The sequence below is a fragment of the Ranitomeya variabilis genome, chromosome 4 (genome assembly GCF_051348905.1).
Source record: "Ranitomeya variabilis isolate aRanVar5 chromosome 4, aRanVar5.hap1, whole genome shotgun sequence".
Classification (NCBI taxonomy): Eukaryota; Metazoa; Chordata; class Amphibia; order Anura; family Dendrobatidae; genus Ranitomeya; species Ranitomeya variabilis.
The window spans coordinates 25,388,492-25,412,263 of NC_135235.1; the positions used below are offsets into that span (position 1 = coordinate 25,388,492).

General features: G+C 47.8%; 2 protein-coding genes across 2 annotated transcripts; one reads left to right on the forward strand and one right to left on the reverse strand.

Moving 5' to 3' along the window:
- Positions 1-458: 458 nt before the first annotated feature.
- Positions 459-14,806, reverse strand: EMG1 (EMG1 N1-specific pseudouridine methyltransferase). Its single transcript, XM_077258200.1, has 6 exons — positions 14,639-14,806; positions 13,946-14,047; positions 7,417-7,558; positions 7,276-7,334; positions 996-1,145; positions 459-679 (listed from the first exon to the last, which is right to left on the reverse strand). The coding sequence occupies exons 1-6, from the start codon at positions 14,756-14,758 to the stop codon at positions 566-568; spliced, it is 687 nt and encodes a 228-aa protein (XP_077114315.1). The 5' UTR covers positions 14,759-14,806; the 3' UTR covers positions 459-565.
- Positions 14,807-14,850: 44 nt separating this feature from the next.
- PHB2 (prohibitin 2) lies at positions 14,851-23,772 on the forward strand. Its single transcript, XM_077258199.1, has 9 exons — positions 14,851-14,987; positions 17,405-17,534; positions 17,605-17,689; positions 18,172-18,251; positions 19,606-19,790; positions 22,642-22,771; positions 23,100-23,203; positions 23,340-23,417; positions 23,528-23,772. The coding sequence occupies exons 2-9, from the start codon at positions 17,408-17,410 to the stop codon at positions 23,606-23,608; spliced, it is 870 nt and encodes a 289-aa protein (XP_077114314.1). The 5' UTR covers positions 14,851-14,987; positions 17,405-17,407; the 3' UTR covers positions 23,609-23,772.

Sequence of the window (23,772 nt, forward strand, 5' to 3'; positions counted from 1 at the left end):
TCTTCTTCTTCCTCTATCAGTGTTACCCAACTCCGGTCCTCAAGAGCCACCAACAGGTCATGTTTTCAGGATTTCCTTAGTATTGCACAGGTGATGGAAATATAGCCTGTGCAGGTGATGCAATTATCACCTGTGCAATACTAAGGAAAAACTGAAGACATGACCTGTTGGTGGCTCTTGAGGACCGGAGTTGGGGAACCCTGCTCTATATGCTTATCCTGGTAACCCATCATTGAGAACCCCTTTCCCAAAAACTGTGTGCACCGGTGCAAGCTAGCATATATAAGATTGTATACAGAGTATGCATTTACAATCATTGCTGCTTTGGTTTAATCATAAGATACAACTCCCAGCATGCCAGACAGGCTTCATGCTTGGAGTTGTAATTCCATAGCAGCTGCTGAGAAACCTTTCATATTTAGAAGCTTTTGGAAAATAATTCACTCCTTACTCATGTGTAGGTCGTTTTGTTTTTTTTAAAGGAAAAATATATAGTAATTACATTACATAAAATAAAAAATACACAGAAAAATGGAAGAAAGAAGCAGCGTTTTGTCTGACGTCTTCATAGCACCCCCCAGACTTCTTCAAAAGCTGTGCAGATCTTGGCACAGGTCAGGGCTGCGGACAGAGGATACTGACTGATGGACACACAGCGTTCTGCAAAATCTACATTCACCTGAAAGATCAAGAAAAAAAAAAAAAAAAAGATTCTATAATTAAATCTAATTTTATATAGACATACTGTCAGTGTTAAATGCGTGAATCCGGCGTTAGCCAGAAAAGCTGCACAGATCTAGTGTGTGTCACAGCTGTATCCAGAGCTGCCAATCCTCAGGGCAAATGTCGGTGGGAAAGAGAAGGATCGGGGAATGTTGGCTATTAATGTATACAGGCGCCATTTTGATATTTAGACTCTCGGGTATAGATTTGCAGCAGCACAGCCTCATTGCTGCACTTCCGTCCATCATTTATGCTACTGGCTGAACACTCACCGAGCCGTGCGCGAATGCCCCGATTACCATGATCATCGGATCCTCGGAGGGGACGAGATCTCGCACACACCGGACACTCTCACCCTGAAAGGAGGTGGCGATCCTCACACATCCGGCGGGGAGGTGATCTGTGATCGGATTCTTAATAACCTGGTGAAAGAGAAAAAAAAAATAATAGTAATAAAAAAAATTGATTGATATATATATATATATATATATATTTATTTATTTTTTTACTTATTTTAACCTCTTCCGGACATTGCAATGTTTCACCGTGTTCGTTAGTAGGATTACAGTGATCTCTAAATTGAATATGGTTTTGGGGATTTATTTTTTTTTTAAAAACCTGCTTGCCTTATTTTCCAAGGCCTAAATGGTTTTCATTATTTCCAGTTGATGGATCTGTGTGAGGGTTTGTCTGTTTTTGCATGGAAAGCAGACGTATTTTATTGACACCATTTTGGAGTAGATACAACGTTTAGATCACTTTTTATTTCTTTTTTTTTTTCACGTAGTTGCAGCAACCATGAAACTGCAATTCGGAAGTTTAGAATTTTTTTTCCACATTACTGAACGAGTTAATTAATGTTTTCTTTTGACAGATCAGACCACGTGTGTATTTTTTGCATTACTTTATTTTTTAAATGGGGAGGGGTGCGTTTCATTTTTTTTTTTAAATATTTTTTTCTGAAAACTTGTTTCTCTAGTAGCCTTCCACGACAGCCACCAGGAGGTTGTCTCCATACCCTAATGGGGGACAGGAAGCACGAGAGGTTAAAAGCCCCTCCCACCTCCCATTAACCAGTGTCTTTCCTGTCCCCCATGGGGCATGGAGAGGTTTCTGGTGCGCTGCAGCGGCGGCTCTAGGCAGTGTACCTGTGTTTTCTTTTCATCTGCCGGGCACTATGGTCGGGTCCCTCGGGGCTTCCTCCTACGCTGTGCCTCCCGTCTCCTTTGGATTCTGGGACCGCGTTCCCGGTCCTCCTGCGTCCTCTTGCGGGGACAAAGCTGGCCGGTGAGCCCTCCCGGAGGCCTCCCTGAGCTCTCCGGCGTCTCCCCCTCCTGACGCACGCTGTTCGGTGACCCGGAAGTTAGACGATCCTCCACTTCCGGGTCGGCGCTCCTGCACAGGAGCGATACAGACTTGATCTGTGGATTACCGAACGGCGCGTGAGGCACGCTGCATCCTCGCACGCCTGCCTGGGACTACGGAGGGGGAGGGGCGGCAAATTGCCCTGCGCTGGTGCAGACTTATTTTCTATATAAGCTGCGAAGACGTCTCAGGTAAGCTGCTGTAAGCATGGATTCGTCTTGCCCTGCAGCTGCAGAGCCCAGCGCTCCTCAAGCCCTAGTAAGTGTGGCAGAGATGGGTCCCATTCAAAGGTAGTACCTCTTTACACCTTCTTACACCACTTCCTCTCTCTTTGCAGGCAGTGAAGTCTGGCCCTAAAAACGTTAACAAACGCAAATGTGCCACCTGTAATGTAAAAATGCCGCTAGATTGGGTGAAAAAGCTGTGCCAACCCTGTACGGATAAAATCGTCCGGGCGGAACACCCTTCATTAATTGAGGAGATCCGCTCCTTGGTTAGACAGGAGGTTCAGACCTCTCTGGCCACGCTCACCCCACCTCCACCGCCGCCACCATCCTCACCTGGTCCATCTCTTCCTAAAAAGAGAAAAATCCAGGAGTATTCCGAGTCAGAATCTGAGGCATCCTATACGTCCTCTTCTGCCAAATGGGAGGAGGCGTTACCCCATAAAACTGCGGAGATTAGAAAATATCTCTTTTCTTCGGAATACATTGAGGAATTGGTATCTGCAGTGAGGAACACCATGGGGCTTAAGGAAGAGTCAGTCCCTCAGTCTATACAAGACGAGCTTTTCGGTATTCATACTGAAAAACAACCTGGTTTTCCTGTGCATAAGAGCATTATAGACATGATTAATAATGAATGGGAATTGCCGGAGAAACGTCTAACAACTCCTCCGGACTTTAAACATCGTTTTCCTCTTGATGAGGATACAATAAAATGGAACATTCCCAAAATTGATGTACAGGTGGCCAGAGTGGCTAAAAAAACGGCTCTGCCGTTCGAGGATTCCTCCCAGTTGAAGGACCCCTTAGATAGAAAAATCGAGAGCCTTCTCAAAAAATCTTGGGAGACGTCTACCTCAGCCCTCAGATACAACATCACATCCACCGGTGTGGCCCGCTCCCTCTTCCGCTGGTTAGAAGAGCTGGAAAACCACATCTCTCAGGGTACCCCGAGAGAAGAAGTTCTGGACTCCCTGCCTATTCTTCAGAGAGCAACTGGGTTCCTCGCAGATGCCTCACTGGAATCTATCCGGGTGGCAGCCCGGTCCCTGGTCCAGACAAACTCAGCCAGAAGAGCTCTCTGGTTAAAAATGTGGAGTGGAGATGTCACTTCCAAAATAAAACTTTGTTCCATTCCCTTTAAAGGTGAATATGTGTTTGGACCTTCATTAGACGACATCCTAGAGAAGGCCACAGACAGAAAGAAAACTCTTCCTGAGCAGAGGCCTCCCAGGAAGCGTTTTTTTCGAGGCTCCCAGTCCCAGTCCCAGCCCTCCCAGGGTAAAGGGAAAGGAAAAACCGGGAGGTGGAGCTATGCGAAGGGGAAGCCTAAAAACATCCTTATTCCCCAGCAAGCTCAACAAGAAAAGCAATGACTCCGATCCTGTGGGGGGGAGGCTCTCGAACTTCGCTCACAGTTGGCAGAATATCTCCAACAGCCCTTGGGTGGTCAGTGTTGTACAACAGGGGCTTCTGATAGAGTTCGACGCACCTCCCCCCAGGATCATAAGAGTCACCTCCCCGTCATCTCGGGAGACCCAAAGACTGATGATGGCTGGAATTCAAAACTTACTAGACTCGAGAGCTATCTCCCCGGTCCCGATGAACGAGCAAGGGAAAGGACACTATTCCCGTATCTTTATGGTAAAAAAGCCTTCCGGGCAGTCTCGGATCATAATAAATCTGAAAGCTCTCAACAAATATATAACTTACCGCAAATTCAAGATGGAGTCAGTAAAAACAGCCATCCCTTTAATAGCTCCTCAGTCTTATATGGCAACAATAGACCTCAAGGATGCCTATTTCCATATTCCAATGCATCCTCGTCACAGGAAATACTTAAGATTTGCGGTCCAAATCAATCAAAAAATCTTACATTTCCAGTACAATGTTCTCCCCTTCGGGATCTCCTCAGCCCCAAGGGTGTTTTCCAGAGTTATGGCAGAGGCAGTAGCCCACATCAGGAGCCAAGACATCGCTATAGTGCCATACTTGGACGATCTTCTGATAATTGGTCCTTCCGCCGAAATTCTCAAACAGAGAGTTTCCAAAACTCTGAACATTTTACAGGATTTGGGTTGGTTACCAAATCTACAAAAGTCTCAACTGTCACCATCAAAGGTGAGAAAATTCCTCGGTGTCCTCTTGGATTCAGAGAATCAGAAATCTTTCCTACCAGAGGAACACCGAATAAACCTGACTTCAAAAATCTCAGACTTCAAGAAACAACGCTCTCCGAGTCTACGGGCTGCAATGTCTCTCCTAGGGTCAATGACGGCCTGTATACAATCAGTCCAGTGGGCTCAAAGCCACTCAAGAGTACTGCAGGCACACATCCTACAAAACTGGAACGGAGATCCAAACTCCCTGAACAAGAGATTATACACTCCTGGGAAGGTAAAGGTCTCTTTAACCTGGTGGGCGATCCAATCCAACCTCCTAAAAGGAGTAAGCTGGGTACAAGATCCTCTGATCACAGTGACAACGGACGCCAGTCAGAAAGGTTGGGGAGCAGTGGTCTCGCAGATCCCATTCCAGGGTCACTGGAGTCGAAGAGAAAGTTCCAGTTCCTCCAACTACAGGGAATTGTTGGCAGTGGAGAGGGCCCTCCTGGCGGCCAGCAGTCTCATTATAGGTCAGCACGTCAGAATTTATTCGGACAATATGACGACTGTTGCGCATCTAAAACATCAGGGAAGCCCAAAGTTCAACCAGTTGAGAGCAATATCGAACAGAATATTTTGCTGGGCAGAGAAACATCTCCTCTCTCTATCAGCAATACACCTCAAAGGGTCAGTAAACATTCATGCAGATCTTCTAAGTCGTCACGACTTGCATCCAGGAGAATGGAGCCTGAAGGAGGACATCTTCAGAGCGTTGACAGACAGATGGGGTCTTCCAGATATAGACCTTCTAGCGTCAAGTCAGAATGCACAGGTCGAGAACTATTTCTCCCTGAACTCCAAGGACAAGTCCCAAGGAGTAGACGCCTTCGCTCACGCATGGAGGTTTCGTCTGGCGTACGTATTCCCTCCTATACCATTACTAGCAAAGACCCTCCGGAAGATCCGGGACGATCAAGTCCAAACCATCCTAGTAGCGCCGGCATGGCCGAAAAGAAGCTGGTACCACCTCATAAGAGAACTGAAGGTGGATGGTCCGATTTTTCTTCAAGCGGAAGGTCTTCTCCGCCAGGGCCCCTTTTGCCATCCGGATCCACAAAAGTTCAATCTAGCAGCCTGGCTATTGAAGCCCAGGTACTAAGGGCCAAGGGCCTTTCACAGTCAGTAATTTCTACCCTACAAAAGTCTAGGAAACCCATCACAAACGCCATATATGGGAAAATTTGGAATAGATTCTCCTCGTGGTGTCATCCTCATAATCCTGACCCTTTCCATCCTAATGTCTCACAGATATTAGATTTTTTGCAAAAAGGTTTAGAGCTGGGGCTGAAGCCAAGTACCTTGAAAGTTCAAGTGTCAGCCTTGAGCTCTGTCTTCGATCAAGACCTTGCAAATCATCGGTGGATAAAGAGGTTTATGGTCGCAGCATCAAGGCATTGCCCAAGAAAACAAATTTTCGTACCATCATGGGACTTAAATATAGTTCTAAAGGGCCTAACAGCTCCTCCATTCGAGCCTTTGTCGTCTTGTTCCTCGCAACTTCTATCCTGCAAAACGGCCTTCTTGGTTGCAATTTCTACAGCTAGGCGAGTGGGAGAAATACAAGCCCTCTCAGTTAGAGAACCTTATCTAACCATAAGAGACGACTCCATTGTGTTCCGACCTGATCCTTGTTTCCTCCCGAAAGTAGTGTCAGAATTCCATCGATCACAGGATATAATCCTCCCATCGTTCTGTCACAATCCTTCAAACCAGGAAGAACACAAATTTCATACCTTGGATGTACGGCGTATAGTCCTTTTCTATTTAGAACATACTAAATCATTCAGAATTGATAAAAATCTCTTCGTTCATCTTTCTGGCAGAAACAAGGGCAAGAAGGTAGCGAAGAGTACCATTGCCAACTGGATAAAGAAAGCCATTTCTGAAGCATACCTATCTCAGAATATTGCTATTCCTGCGGGCCTAAAAGCTCATTCCACCAGATCTACGTCTGTCTCTTGGGCTGAAAGGGCTGGTGCTTCAACGGAGCAGATTTGCAGGGCAGCAACATGGTCTTCCTTGCACACTTTTACTAAGCATTATAGATTGGACTTCTGGTCCAACCGGGATCTTGCCTTTGGCCGAAAGGTTCTTCAGGCTGTGGTCCCCCCCTAAATACAGAATTGGTTGGCATTCCTCCTGGTGGCTGTCGTGGAAGGCTACTAGAGAAAATAGAATTATTCTTACCGTTAATTCGGTTTCTAGGAGCCTTCCACGACAGCATTAATTCCCTCCCGATGTTCTTGGATAAATTTTTTCTGAGAACCTAAAAGGTAACCGGTGCTATGGGTTCAGTTGTAAGTCACTGGTTAATGGGAGGTGGGAGGGGCTTTTAACCTCTCGTGCTTCCTGTCCCCCATTAGGGTATGGAGACAACCTCCTGGTGGCTGTCGTGGAAGGCTCCTAGAAACCGAATTAATGGTAAGAATAATTCTATTTTTTAAACTTTACCTATTAGTCTTGCTGCTGTTAGAGCAGATCCTTACATTCTGAGGTTGAATCAAAGCAGGGGGGACCAGACATAAGAAGTAATTGTATGTCATCTGTCAGGAAGGTGTTACAAAAATAATAAGGGTATAAAATAATTAAATAAATTGGGAATGAGGGAAACAAACAAAAAAATAATTAGATAGTTTTCCGCAAAAAAAAAAAAAGCCTGTGTCCAGACGCCTGGTTTATCCGGGCATATGATTATCAGAGAGGGTAAGAACCAGAAAAATGGTGTCAATGTCCGACTGATGTCACAGGAGATTTGGGGGTTATGTGGTTTAGCAGGAGCTTTTTTGGAGCGCTCTCACCTTTAAGAGTTTCTGGGGTCCGTCGGCGGCTCTGACGCTCAACTTATGCAGCAGTTGTACTAAAAAAGGAGAGAAATAATAAAGTCTGTAAACTGCGGCACAGGCGATTCCTCATAGGAGGCCACACGAGCCGCCACTTACCCATCAGGCCACAGAATCGGGGGAAGGTTCGGGGGATGCGGGTCTGCGGGTTGACCTCGATGAGGACGTTCCTGTGTGTGTGGATATAGACTTGCAGTAATCCGGCGCGGTTCAGGGGACTGTCCAACAGCATCAGCAAACTCTGGGGAGTTCAACGGAAGAGATCAGAACAGTGTTACTGAAGGGGGCTGGTTTGGGAACAGAACTGCATTTACCTGCAGGCAGTCACTTCTCCCTGGAGCGCAGCACTAACATCAATCTAACCTATGCCTGGTAGAGCCCCAGCTGCAAGCCGAGCCCACCCCGCACCCCCAGGATGTTCATTACATAGCCCCCGATTCACCAAAGCTGCACTACACGGCCTACAATCATCTCTATTCTCCCACCATATCACCGCGGACCGTGCAAGGTCTCCCCGAACATCCATGTGCTCATGGCCAGGCGGAGCGGGCTTTCTCTCACAGCGCATCCATGGAGCCATCATTATAAGCATGCACCCTTACAGTCATCAGAAAATCACCTATTGTTTACATCAATATATAGATTTTACAAAAAAAGGAGATTTTTGTGTACTACTCACCGTAAAATCTCTTTCTCTTAGTCTCTAAGTGGGGGACACAGGACTATGTTTTTGCTTAGTGTCGCACAGGAGGCACACCTAAAAAATTTTTACTCCGGTTTTTTCCGACTACCTGAGGCGTCTCAACCTAATGCCCCCAGAGGGGGAATAGGGAGGGTGCTGTTGTCACCATCAGGGAGCTTTATCCTCGCCGCGACCTCAACCCAGAAACCAAAAGGAATTGGGGAAGGAGGGGGGGTCTCGACTTCGAACCAGCACCCGAGGGACTGGGGAAGGAGCGACATGGGGAATAGCCATCTCGACTTCAACCGGGCACCCCCCCCCCCGGAAGTCTCACAGGAAACCCACTTTTCTTCATCTGTAATCCCGTCAGAAAAAAAAGGAGTAAAATTTTTTTTTAGGTGTGCCTCCTATGCGACACTAAGCAAAAACGTGGTCCTGTGTCCCCCAATGAGGCGACAGAGTAATAAAACGTAATTTCCAATTTTGACATTTCCCACTCAGGCTTTTAGTAGAGTCTAACTTTCCGTTCTTTCAGGAAATGGCACGTTAGTGATGAGTGAACATGCTCAGATCAGGTGTTATACGAGCATGCTCGGGTGCTACCTGAGTGTATTCACTGTGCTTGAGAAATATGTTCCGAGTCCCCGCGGCTGCATGTCTCATTAGTCTTGCAGCCACGAGGACTTGAACATATTTTTCAAGCATGCCGAAAACACTCAGCACCCGAGCATGCTCAGATAACACCTTATCTGAGCATGTTCACTCATCAGTAGCACATGTACATAAGCCACAATGGTCTGACCCTGACCCAATCCTTTGTATTGATGCATCCAATGAGCGTGTGCAAAGGTCATTGTGAAGGGAGGGAAAGGAGGTGAATTGTGACATCCGCTGTTGTGAATGGTGGATCCTGTGTTATCTACTGTATATAGCGGTGTTATCAGTCATTGTACAGGAGGAGGAGGTGAGCTGTGACATCTCCTATTGTGAATGGTGGATCCTGTGATATCTACTGTATATAGAGGTGTTATCAGTCATTGCGCTGTGTTACGGTGGCCTCCACTTCACCCACACCCCTCATCTCGGCAACAGACTTCTCCTTTCTTCTAACTGCACCTTTAACCTAATCCCACCTCTACTCTCCCTTATCCTCCCCTCTTTTGAAGTCCACTCTGTCCGCATCTACTCTCCCTCCATCCTCTAAGTGGCCATCATATACCGACCTCCTGGCCCGACCACTGCCTTTATTGACTAATTCTCCACCTGGCTCCTTCACTTTCTCTCTGCTGACATTCCCACCATCATTATGGGTGACTTCAACATCCCCACTGATACCCCTCAAGTCAACAGCCTCCAAACTTCTGTCCCTTACTTCATCTTTTGGACTTACTCATTATTCCTCCGCAGCCACCCACACAGACGGACATACACTAAACCTGGTCTTCACCCGTCTCTGCTCTCTATCTAACTTAACCAACTTAACTTAACCACCTCCCCTCTCCCTCTATCTGACCACCATCTGCTCACTTTCTCATCCCTGTCCTCCTCACCGGTCATCCATGTCCAGCAATATGTGCACCCCCGCAGAAACCTTGCACACCTAGACACCCACACACTCTCTGACTCTATCCTACCACTGGCATCCATATCCTCACTCCACGACACAGACACTGCCACTGCTTTCTACAATGCCACTCTTACATCAGCTATTGACACGGTTGCCCCTCTCGTCCTTGGCAGAGTGCGACGTATCAATAGACAACCCTGGCACAATAACACCACTAAAAAGCTCCGGCAAGTGTCCAGGGTTGCGGAGTGGCGTTGGAAGAAAACACATTCGCAAGACGACTTCACTGCATTCAAACAGGCAACACTCGCTTTTAAATCTGCTCTCACCTCTGCTAAACAGGCCTACTTCACAACCCTCGTATCTTCCCTATCCTACAACCCCAAACAGTTATTCAAAACCTTTAATTCCCTCCTCCGCCCACCACTGCCCCCTCCAACCTCCCTCATCTCTGCTGAGGACTTTGCCACGCACTTTAAAAATAAGATCGACCAGACAAGGCAAGTCTTCATTGTTCAAACACCACAACCCCTTTGTATACCAGACCAATGCTCAAACCCCATAACCTCCCTATCCAACATCACTGAAGGGGGCTTAATTGTCTCCTCTCCAAATCGCACCTCACCATCTGTGCGCTCGACCCCATCCCACCTCCTCCCCAACCTCACCACAACACTTATCCCATCCCTAACCCACCTCTTCAACCTATCACTAACTTCTGGCACCTTCCCTTCTGCTTTCAAACATGCCACAATCACGTCTATCCTTAAAAAGCCAACCCTCGATCCAACTGCTATCCAGCTATCACCCAATATCGCTGCTTCCATTTGCTTCCAAACTCCTGGAGCAGCACGTCCACACTGAACTTTCCTTCCACCTCTCATCTAACTTGCTCTTTGACAATCTACAATCTGGTTTCCGCCCCCATCACTCAACTGAGAAAGCCCTGACCAAAATCACTAATGACTTACTTACAGCCAAAGCTAACGGACAATACTCTGTACTCCTCCTTCTAGACCTGTCCTCTGCTTTCGACACAGTTGACCACTGCCTCCTACTACAGATCCTCTCCTCCTTTGGCATCAAAGTCCTCGCCCTATCCTGGATCTCCTCGTACCTTTCCAACCGCACATTCAGCGTCTCCCACTCCCACACTATGGCTTCTTTCACACTTCCGTCGGAATGTGAACGTCGCAATGCGTCGTTCTGTGAAAAAAACGCATCCTGCAAAGTTGCCCGCAGGATGCGTTTTTTTCACATAGACTTGTATTACCGACGCATCGCGACGTATGGACACACGTTCCATACGTCGTGCACTGGATGCGTCGGTAATTGGCGGACAGTCATCACAAAAAAAGTTCAATGTAACTTTTTTTGTGTGACGGGTCCGCCATTTTTGACCGCGCATGCGCGGCTGAAACTCCGCCCCCTCCTCCCCGGACTGCAGAATGGGCAGCGGATGCATCCATCCGCTGCCCACGTCGTGCAGAGAATTAACAACGTCCGTTGATACGTCAGCCCGACGCATTGCGACGGGCCCGTACCGACGGAAATGTGAAAGAAGCCTATCTCCTCATCCCACCCTCTCTCTGTTGGAGTCCCCCAAGGCTCTGTTCTAGGACTCCTACTCTTCTCAATCTATACACTTGGCCTGGGACAACTCAAAGTCTCATGGCTTCCAGTACCACCTTTATGCTGATGACACTCACATCACCTCTCTGCTGTCCAGAATCCCAGAGTGTTTATCAGCCATATCCTCCTCCTTCTCCTCTCGCTTCCTCAAACTCAATGTGGACAAATCTGAACTCCTCATCTTTCCTCCATCCCATAGATTTTCCTTACCTGACCTATCCATTGCAATTAATGACATAATGCTTTCCCCCGTACCGGAAATCCACTGTCTCAGAGTAACCTTCGACTCTGCCCTGTCCTTCAAACCGCACATCCAAGCTCTTTCCACCTCCTGTCGCCTCCAGCTCAAAAATATCTCCAGAATCCGTCCTTTCCTCAACCGTCAATCTACTAAAATGCTTGTGCATGCCCTCATCATCTCCCACCTTGACTACTGCAACATCCTTTTCTGTGGCCTCCCTGTTAACACCCTTGCACCTCTCCAGTCCATCCTTAACTCTGCTGCCCGACTAATCCATCTCTCTCCTCGATACTCCTCTGCTTCCCCCCTCTGCAAATCTCTTCACTGGCTCCCATTCCCTCAGCGTATCCAGTTCAAATTACTAATACTGACCTACAAAGCCATCCATAACCTGTCTCCTCCCTATATCTCTGACCTAATCTCCCGATATGTTCCCTCACGTAATCTCCGGTCCTCCATCTCTCCTCCACACTTATTCGCACCTCATCCAACCGCCTCCAAGACTTCTCCACAATATCCCCCATCCTCTGGAATTCTTTGCCCCAACACGTCCGACTATCAACCACATTCGGATCCTTCAGACGGAACCTGAAAACCCACCTCTTCAGGAAAGCCTACAGCCTACACTGACCCCGCTGCCTCCTCACCAACACCGGAGCTCCTGCAACCCTCAACCTATTGTCTCCTTCCCCACCATCCTGTAGAATGTGAGCCCGCAAGGGCAGGGTCCTCGCCCCTCTGTATCAGTCTGTCATTGTTAGTTTGTTTACTGTAAGTGATATCTGTAATTTGTATGTGACCCCTTCTCATGTACAGCACCATGGTATCAATGGTGCTAGAGAAATAAATAATCATCATCATCAGACGTGTCGTTCCAGTCACATGACCACTGCAGCCAATCATAGGTCTCAGCAGATAAACCTATAAAGAGGGCACTATAAATAAATGCTCAGCCATCAAAATATATAATAAACCAAGAAAAAGATGGACTCCAAAAGCTAAAAATTACAGTTTATTCAAGAACCATTAAAACAATACATACAAATAAAGTATATGATAAAGACAAAAATTGTAATAAGTAGTAGAAGAGCGACACTAGTGCCGCATACACATGTATCCTGCTCTGAAGATAATTAAAGGGAAGGGAAATATACCATAACTCAATACAATAAATATTTCAATGATATTATAAAGTATATATCATGATACACAGCCAATAACCTGTCATTTAGTAAGGTAATAGTTCACATATAAAAAGCAGGTATAAAAAACAAGGCATGTGATCAAGAAAACTTAAAGTAATGAAGGTGCCTAATGTAAGTTAAGTATGGCAGAAAAGCCCTATATGTGAGACCTAATTATCATATTTGTATGCAAATATATTGGCAACAGTAGCGTGACAGTTCACACATGGGGAGCAGGTACAAAGGGACAATAGGTGTGCATATGAGTCACAGGGGATAATAAAGTGCCTCATGCATATTTTGGAAGCAAATCATAGTATCCGTGCCTAGGTGTAATAAGGAAAAATCCCAAGCATTACACTACACTACATTTTGACTGATGCATATGCTTGGGATTTTTCCTTATTACACCTAGGCACGGATACTATGATTTGCTTCCAAAATATGCATGAGGCACTTTATTATCCCCTGTGACTCATATGCACACCTATTGTCCCTTTGTACCTGCTCCCCATGTGTGAACTGTCACGCTACTGTTGCCAATATATTTGCATACAAATATGATAATTAGGTCTCACATATAGGGCTTTTCTGCCATACTTAACTTACATTAGGCACCTTCATTACTTTAAGTTTTCTTGATCACATGCCTTGTTTTTTATACCTGCTTTTTATATGTGAACTATTACCTTACTAAATGACAGGTTATTGGCTGTGTATCATGATATATACTTTATAATATCATTGAAATATTTATTGTATTGAGTTATGGTATATTTCCCTTCCCTTTAATTATCTTCAGAGCAGGATACATGTGTATGCGGCACTAGTGTCGCTCTTCTACTACTCATTACAATTTTTGTCTTTATCATATACTTTATTTGTATGTATTGTTTTAATGGTTCTTGAATAAACTGTAATTTTTAGCTTTTGGAGTCCATCTTTTTCTTGGTTTATAATAGGTCTCAGCAGGCCTGTGACAGAAGCACGGTGGTGACATCACTGCGCTAAACCCACAATGGTGACAGCAGCTGAGCGCGCCTCCGGTCATTTTTACGTCATCAATGTCCACAAGAAAGTTGTAATAAAGCCGGACAATTCTAAGGTACAAGACAATCTGCTCCTCGGACTCCGGACCTGTGAATCAATGGCTTCTAAGCCTGGGCTCCCGCTAACACTGGGGGGCACCGGACTCCTCGTCCACAGTCCGGAGACAACCCCTCTAATAGGAAACTGTCAGCATGTAGACGCTCCCGGTCTCTATCCTGCCCTGTGGATACAGTGAGGACCCCCAGCGGCTCCTGACCACGGCCGCCACGTACCTGGTGTGTGATGTCCGGCCGCACCTCGCCGGGGTCTCGCCCATTCTTTACCAGGATATTTTTATGTTGGTCGCAATTTAATAATTCGTAGGTTTTTCCCACCTGAAAGAAGAAACGATGACGGTGAATAGCGGAGAGCAGCCTCTGCACGTCCAGGAAGAACTGTCATGGGGATTTTACTGCAGTCCATGTCTTTGAGGGGAGAATTACTGAGTTGCGCCCAACCCCAGGAGGACAATGGTTGCAAGTGACAACATATGGGCTGATCAGCTAATGAAGAACTACAACTCTCAGCATGTGCTGCCTGCACTGGAATGCTGGGAGTTGTAGTATCAGGATGACTGGAGCCCAATGCCACGGAGGTCTCACAGTCTATACCGATTGGACGGTATCGTTGTAACACCCTTTCAACGCCAGTCATCCACATTGGTCTCTACAATGGATCCACAGGACCCTGCTCAGTCATCAGGTTTCCTTACCTCCCCTCTAACTGTAATGGAACATTCCGAGCAATATCACAGCTCCATTGTAATGACAAACGGGCCAAACCACTGTGCTAATTATAGGGTCTATAAACTTATGCACGACACTAAACACCCAACAATTTATAACCGCTCCACAGACTGAGCTCACATCCACCATTGCAGAGCCATGCTGATACTTCTAGTTCCCCAAAACACCTGCAGATATTACCCGCACAGTCTCCAGACTGGCTCCCTCCAGTAACACGATCAGCCTCTTGTTTTTCTTCCTCTTCACTGGTGGCCCGTCTTCTGTGTGATCTACACTCGCGTGCTCCCTGCGCGCCGCCATGTTTTGTGTGTAAGTGTTGCGGATGGAAATGCAGCGACTTCCGGTGACAGCGCCATCTTGCGGTTGGCTGGAGAGTCACGTGATGCGGAAGCTGCGGCTCTAGCGGAACTAAAGAGAAGGAGGAGAGGCGGCCGCCCGGAGCTGACAGGCGGGAGCACACTTCCGGTGTCCTTCTACTGCCGGGGCTGACATACAGGAGGGGACACGTGAGAGCAGCAGGAGAACAGGGGTGAGGACGCGGGAGACCGTGGGGCCCCCGGGGGCCGCTGTACATGTGTGTTGTGTGTGAGCGCCGCCCTGAGGCCGTATCTCCGGTGGCTGTATATCACCTCACATGGTGACCGCTCCTCTGCCGTCATTCCTTGTGTTATTGGGGCTCTGACAGTCGGACACAGCTGTGAGGGCGCTCGGTGGTTTTCCGCCTCCGTTTCTGGTGTTCGGATTTGTTGTCGGAGTCGCTGCTCATTTGTTTTTTTTGTAACTTTTGATTGTTCTGATTCTGGAGAAAATGGAAATTATCGAAGCCCCAGCGGCCGGAGCGGGGGTCATCCACATCTGTGGTGATGGTCGGGGTCTGCCGTAGTAGGGCCCTGGGGGGCGACGTCTGGGTCGGATGGAGGGGGCGACTGTTTGGGTCTTGGGTGAAGGTCGGTGTGAGGAGGGGGGAGGTCAGGGCCGGATGGAGGGTCAGTGCTGGGATCACCGATGGGGACGGGGTGAAGGGTCAGATGTGCGCCGAGGTGTATGTGAATATTGGGTCAGATGGAGAGGACATTTGGGGTCCGGTCCTCGTCTCACATCCATGTCAGGATGACCGCACTCATAATTCACTCTTACTGTCAGGATTACGCAGGAATTCTGACAGATTATCACGGTAAGCACATCAGGCTCATCAGGTCTAGGAGATCTATGTAATAATGTATGAAATTAGAAGTTTCCTTCAGTAAATGGACCGGTGTGATCTGATGTAACCAGTAGTAATCTACTGTATACAGGAGCGCACAGTCTCGCCTACTGCTGTCTTACCAACTCCCCCCCCCCCCCCCCCCCCGTACGCACAGGAGAGCGCCGTCTACTGCTGTCTTACCAACTCCCCCCCCCCCCGTACGCACAGCAGAGCGCCGTCTACTGCTGTCTTACCAACTCCCCCCCCCCGTACGCACAGGAGAGCGCCATCTACTGCTGTCTTACCAACTCCCCCCCCCCCCCCCCCCCCCGTACACAGGAGAGCGCCATCTACCCATCTACTGCTGTATTACCATCACACAACCCCCCCCCCCCGTACACCGGAGGGCGCCTTCTGCTGCTGTATTACCAACTCTCTCCCCCCGTACACAGGGGAGCGCCGTCTGCTACTGCCTTACCGACAGATTATCACGGTAAGCACATCAGGCTCATCAGGTCTAAGATCTATGTAATAATGTATGAAATGAGAAGTTTTCATCAGTCACATGACCGGTGTGATCTGATGTAACCAGTAGTAATCTACTGCATACAGGGGCACACAGTCTCGTCTACTGCTGTCTTACCAACAACCCTCCTTCTGTACAGAGGAGGGCACCGTCTGCTGCTGTATTACCAACTCTCCCCCCCCCCCCCCCCCCCATACACAGGAGAGCGCCGTCTGCTACTGCCTTACCAACCCCCCCATCCCCGTACACACAGGAGAGCGCTGTCTACTGCGGTCTCCTGACTCCCCCCGTACACAGGAGAGCGCCGTCTACTGCTGTCTCTCCTTACTCCCCCTGTACACAGGAGAGCGCCCCCCCATACACAGGTGAGCGCCGTCTACTGCTGCCTTACCAACTCTCCCCCCCCCCCCCCCCCCCCCGTACACAGGAGAGCGCCGTCTGCTGCTGTCTTACCAACTCCCAAACACCCCCCCGTACACAGGAGAGCGCCGTCTGCTACTGCCTTACCGACAGATTATCACGGTAAGCACATCAGGCTCATCAGGTCTAAGAGATCTATGTAATTATGCTGTCTTACCAACTCCCAAACACCCCCCCGTACACAGGAGAGCGCCGTCTGCTGCTGTCTTACCAAACACCCCCCCCCCCCCCGTACACAGGAGAGCGCGCCGTCTACTACTGTCTTACCAACCCCCCCCCCCATACACACAGGAGAGCGCCATCTGCTGCTGTCTCTCCTGACTGCCCCTGTACACAGGAGAGCGCCGTCTGCTGCTGTCTTACCAAACACACCCCCCCCCCCCCCCCGTACACAGGAGAGCGCGCCGTCTACTACTGTCTTACCAACCCCCCCCCCCCATACACACAGGAGAGCACCATCTGCTGCTGTCTCTCCTGACTGCCCCTGTACACAGGAGAGCGCCGTCTGCTGCTGTCTCTCCCGACTCCCCCAGTTCACAGGAAAACGCCGTCTACTGCTGTCTCTCCCGACTCCCCCCGTTCACAGGAGAGCGCCGTCTATTGTTGTCTCTCCCGACTCCCCCCCCCCCGTACACAGGTGAGCGCCGTCTACTGCTCTCTTTCCTGACTCCCCCCACCCCCCGGAGTCGGAGCAATATTGTAACAAAATCCTCTGACAGCAAGCGGAGATCTTGAAAGTAACGAATTTGAACACAAAGTATATGGAGCGTTATAGGACTGTAATATGGTTGGATTTTATCTTTCCTCTCTGCAGATCATGGCTCAGAACCTGAAGGACTTCGCAGGTCGCCTGCCCGCTGGACCCCGGGGTTTGGGCACTGGACTGAAGCTGCTGCTGGGTGCAGGTGCTGTGGCCTATGCCGTGAAGGAGTCGGTCTTTACAGGTAAGTGCCTCCCCCAGAAACCTCGTACCCCCAGATTCTGTGCAGCATCTCACCTTGTCTCTCTCCACAGTGGAGGGAGGTCACAGAGCCATCTTCTTCAACCGGATCGGGGGGGTTCAGCAGGACACAATCCTCGCCGAGGGGCTTCACATCAGGTACTGACACCTGGTAATGCTGTTGTTGCACCTCTCTCCGCACGTCGTCACCCAGCTCTCCCAGAGTCCAGAAGGGCAAATCTTACAATGTATCAGTCTGGCTGCAGGTGTCATATTTCGGATAATTGTCTATGCTGGATACAATTGTAGCAGACCCTCAGCTGTGACGATCGGGTCTGCATAGATGATACCACGTTATACCATTAAGACTCGCATAGGAGCCGATTGATTTCCATTATCCACAGGCATTGGCAATGCTTTGCTAGTGGGGCGACACTACAGGTGCCAGCATGTCCAGCTCATACATTGTGCCTTGATTGGTGGAAGTCGTCTCAGCACGTAGACACTTGGCTATCGCCAACTCTCCGCTTCACTGAGCCGTTTTCTCATTTGTTCTAGATCTGTTATTTGACCGGAGGGTCCGGATATTGCTGTTTCCTCCATGTCTTGTATCACTGGGTAACATATCTCATATTTTGCAGAGTTCCCTGGTTCCAGTATCCAATTATCTACGATATCCGAGCAAAACCCCGAAAAATCTCCTCCCCGACTGGGTCTAAAGGTGAGATGAAGATTCAGAGTCTGCACAGATCGGACTGTGTGTACTGTGATGTGTCGCCATACAGTAACCTGATGGGAGATAAAATGGCTCCACCAGCAGAATAGTGAGTGCAGCTCTGGAGTATAATACAGGATGTAACTCAGGATCAGTACAGGATCAGTAATGTAATGTATGTACACAGTGACTGCACCAGCAGAATAGTGAGTGCAGCTCTGGGGTATAATAGATGTAACTTGGGATCACTACAGGATAATGTTGTTTTTTACGATTACTTTTTCTGTTTTTAATGAGCATCATCATCATCTTGTACTCCTGACACATCAGGAGCTGCATAGAGTATTTTACTGGTTTCATTTTAGTCTCTGGACCTGAGAAGACAAGTGCAATAGAATTTACAATTTGCACAGAGATCTTAAAGTCAGTAGAATTGTGAATGCAGCTCTGGATGCGACTGAAGTAAATACTTGGTAATAAATATTTGCAGGGGTTCTGAAGATTATTAACACTCAAAAATTTTCCCAAAATTAAATGGAGGACATGAAACTCAACACATACTCTACATCAACAAAAAAATTGTGCAAATAGACCACAGACTGAGTATAATCCATAAATAGTATCTTTATTAATAAAGTTTTTAAAATTTGATACAATAGGAACTAGAATTACTGGACACCATATCCTAGGGACAGGATACAACCAACACACATTGAAAGCCTTTTATTTATAGTGACACATAGACCAAAAAAATTACTCACTTAAAGCTAATGGAAGCTGAATTAAACATGTGTCCCATGGGCCATTAGTATAGATAATCTCAGGCAAGCGGTAGTCCATGAAGAGAATTAAGATACAAAATAAAGTGCTAGTGCATATCACGTCATCCACACTGAACCGCTGCAACATATAGCCCAAAGGTTAGGAGAAATGCAACATGTCTTACCAGTATACACAGGCTAATGTGCCGGTGGAAGCCTGTTTATATTGGCAAGACATGTTGCATTTCTCCTAACCTTTGGGCTATATGTTGATATGATATGCACTAGCACTTTGTGAGTAATTTTTTTGGTGTATGCGTCACTATAAATACATAAAAGGCTTTCAATGTATGTTGGTTGTATCCTGTCCCTTTGATATGGTGTCCAGTAGTTCTAGTTCCTATTGTATCAAATTTTAAACTTTATTAATAAAGATACTATTTATGGATTATACTCAGTCTGTGGTCTATTTGCACCATTTTTTTGTTGCTGATCTGAAGATTATACCTGGCTTTATCCTGTACAGTGATGCTCGTCTGTGTCCGCCACTTGTCTGCAGTCCTGTGTGCAGGGTATAACACTCTGCTCTTGTTCCCCAGATCTGCAGATGGTGAACATCACCCTGCGCGTCCTCTCTCGCCCTCTGGCTTCCGAGCTCCCCCAGATGTACCAGCGACTTGGTATGGATTATGATGAGAGAGTCCTGCCCTCCATTGTGAATGAAGTCCTGAAGAGCGTGGTGGCCAAGTTCAATGCATCGCAGCTCATCACACAGAGAGCCCAGGTAAAGCCCCCCGCTGAGGAGTGGGGGGTTAGGAATCCTTGGGGGAGGCTGGAAGTGTTCAGTACATTAAGTGATGGCCATCCGAACATGGCAAGGTCAACGGATCCATTCTTCTCCATAGGGGTCTCCTGACCGTCCCTCCACAGAAGATTCTGGTGGTTGGGATTAAGTTAACTAATCATTTTACTTAAGTGGCTGCCAGAGGCATCTCTCATAGAGAAGACAGCAGCGCTCGGCCGAGCTCAACGGCCCTTTATATGGGTGAGAGCCTCCGGCCAACAGCTCTTTAATGTACAGTGGTTTGCAAAAGTATTCACCAGGGCTGTGGAGTCGGTGTCTGTATAAAATGGCGCGACTCCTAAACTAAATAACAAATTTGGGTGCATTAGTACAATGCAGGATGTGCTGTAAATGTTTCCATAATAATTTGGGATATTTCCGAAATGTCCTATACCGTATATACTATAGTATAAGCCGACCCCCCCCCCCCCTAATTTTGCCACAAAAAAACTGGGAAAACTGAATGACTCGAGTATAAGCCTAGGGTGGAAAATGCAGCAGCCACTGGTAAATGGCAAAAATAAAAATAGATACCAATAAAAGTAAAATTAATTGAGACATCAGTAGGTTAAATGTTTTTGAATATCCATATTAAATCAGGAGCCCCATATAATGCTCCATACAGTTTATGATGGGCCCCATTAGATGCTCCATATTATTATTATTATTATTATTATTATTATTATTATACTTTTTTATAGCACCATTTATTCCATGGCGCTTTACATGTGAAAAGGGTTCAAATATAGACAAATACATTAAATATGAGCAAAAAACAAGGCACTAACAGGTACAGAAGGAGGGAGGACCCTGCCCGCGAGGGCTCAAAGTCTGATATTAAAATATGCCCCATATAATGCTGCATTAAAGGTTAATGATGGCCCCATAACATGCTCCATAGAATATTATGCCCCATATAATGCTGCACAAAGGTTGATGGCCCCATGAGATGTTCCATAGAATAATATGCTCCGTATGCTGCTGTGATTTATAAAAAAAAAAAAAAAAATTTTAAAATGACATACTCGCCTCTCATCGCCGAGTGCCGGGGGCCTGAGCAGGAGGGGACACCGATGCACTATGGGGGTCAGATGCCGGTGTCGCCGCTGGCTCAGGCCCCTGGCACTTGCGATATTCACCTGTCCCCGTTCCACCGCCGCTGTGTCTTCCTGGCCTCTGCAGTGACTGTTCAGGCAAAGGGTGCGCACTAACTGTCATCGCACCCTCTGACCTGAATGTCACAGCCAGAGGACGCGGAAGACACAGCCCGGCGGTGGAACGAGGAGGACAGGTGAATATCGCATGCCTCGCCCTCCCCCGTTATACTTACCTTCCTGGCGCGGTCTCTCTGTATGTCCCTGCTTCTCCGATAGTCTCTGACGCCGGCAGCTTGTTCCTGTGTTCACTCAGTCACATGGTACCGCTCACTAAAGTAATGAATATGCGCTCTGCCTATGGGAGTGGAGTTGCGTCCATATTCATTACTTTAATGAGTTGTACCATGTGACCGCTGAAAACAGGAAGAGTTACCGGTGATGGAGACAATCGGAGAAGCAGGGAAGTGCAGAGACCGCGTCAGGAGGGGGTGAGCATCATGTGACAGCCGCCATTCCTGCCGCTCCCCCGTCGACCCCTTAGGACAATGACTCGAGTATAAGCCGAGAGGGGCGCTTTTAGCCTAAAAAAATGGGCTGAAAATCTTGGCTTATACTCGAGTATATACAGTAAATGTCTGTTCTGTTCCTCATCTGAGGATCTCGGCTTTTGGTTGAGATTAGTGATGAGCGAGTGTACTCGTTGCTCGAGATTTCCCAAGCACGCTCTGGGGGTCTCCGAGTAATTTTTAGTGCTCGGAGATTTCGTTTTTGTTGACACAGCTGAATGATTTACATCTGTTAGCCAGCATAAGTACATGTGGGGGTTGCCTGGCTGCTAGGGAATCCCTACATGTACTCAGGCTGATTAGCAGCTGTAAATCGGGCAGCTCCGTCAACAAACGAAATCTCCGAGCACTAAAAAATACTCGGGAATAACGATAAAAGGAAAAAAAAAATGTTCACAGTTGTCTGCCTGTTCTTTTACATGAACTGATGCAAACTAAACCTTCCAAAAAAAAACAAACAAAAACGTGAAGTTCCAGGCTGTGTGGTAACAAAACCTGAAAATGCCAAGGGGATGTATACTTTTGCAAGCCACTGTTTATAGCCAGCATTAGGCTATTTCACAGGTGTCACCGAGGAGGCAAGAGAAAGGTTGTCAGCTAACTTGTGTAGGTGGCAAGGGATGGAGTGTGTGTGTCAACATGTGGGGGAAAGGATTTGTGGTTGAGCCAGGTGGGCTATGTCAGGATATCGATGGGGTTATCCAGCGCCTCTCCCTTCTGCATGCGGAGATGCTGCCGACATGACGTCGATGCCCGGTCTCGCATGCACCTGATTCTAACCAGCAGAACAGGCAGGTGAGAGCGACGCAAAGTTTGTTGCGTCTCTGGTTGCAGAAGTGAGCAGCCCCCGGATTACACGTGTGGGATTCTAGGAATCAAGCAAATAATTGTTCTTGGGTATCAGTTCTGTTACCGGAAAGCACTTAGCACCGTCCCAACATGGAGCGGACGGGTACGTCCTATGTCCGCTACATAGAGTGGGATCAGGATCTGTTTGTGAGGGGGGTTAAGGGTGCACCCGTTGCTTTGTGCTTGGTGTTTTTATGGGGAGAGGGTGACCGGGAGACCCCCATCGTGTGTCACACTTGGCCCTTACCGTCTTTTTTTTGTTTGTTTTGTTTTTTTCAGGTCTCTCTCTTGATCCGTCGGGAGCTGACAGAACGAGCGAAGGATTTCAGTTTGATCCTAGATGATGTGGCCATCACCGAACTGAGCTTCAGCAGAGAATACACGGCGGCCGTGGAGTCCAAGCAAGTGGGTAAGTGATCTCTGCACTGATCAGTTTAGGGGGATGTAGGGAAGTGACATTTTCCCCAACTTCCCCTGACGTGAGGGTTATGTGATTAATATTTGTCACCACTAGGGGGAGCTCCCGTCACATGAATGTCTACAGTGGTCATAGACCTGTGTGGTGAGCTCCCCCTAGTGGTGACTGCAGGCATTATAGCAGAGGATTTGGAGCAGCGCTGCTCCTGACTGTGATATCGCTTGTTACGGTGGGAAATATGCCTTTAATTCCAGACGCGCGTGTCCTCACTGGTCGTGCCCAACCTTCACACATTGACCATTTTATCTCCCATCCACAGCTCAGCAGGAGGCGCAGCGAGCTCAGTTCTTAGTGGAGAAGGCGAAGCAGGACCAGAAACAGAAGATTGTCCAGGCGGAGGGAGAAGCCACCGCTGCTAAGATGATATCCTTCTTAGCCAGACATGAGAGCCCCCCCGTGACATTGCCAGTAGTGGTGGGAGTAGGTGACCTCTGCTATGGAGGGTGGGATAAGGGTGGTCGCCGTGTCATTCTTTATCTTTTCCTTGACTGCCATTTACATTGGTGATGCTCTGAGTAAAAATCCTGGCTACTTGAAACTAAGGCGGATCAGGGCGGCTCAGAGCATAGCGAAGACGGTGAGTGGTCGTGTAATGTGAGGATGACGGGGTCTCCACTAGGGTGGGATGTGACGGAGGGGGAGAACACCTTCTTCCAGGGGTAACTCCTGTCCTTCTGTGCATTTCAGATCGCCGCATCGCAGAACCGTGTATATCTGAACGCCGACAACCTCGTCCTCAACCTCCAGGATGACGCCTTCACCAGGTAGGGGGGACATGGAGAAGGAATAAACACCCCCAAAAAGTGCTCGACTTATAGGAGGAATGTCACAAAATTGGTGGTTGGAACTGGAGCCAGATGAGCAAAATATGCAAAACATGGCCGCCAGATGCTTTGTAACAGTGTCTGATGGTTTTTCTACGGCCACGTTCA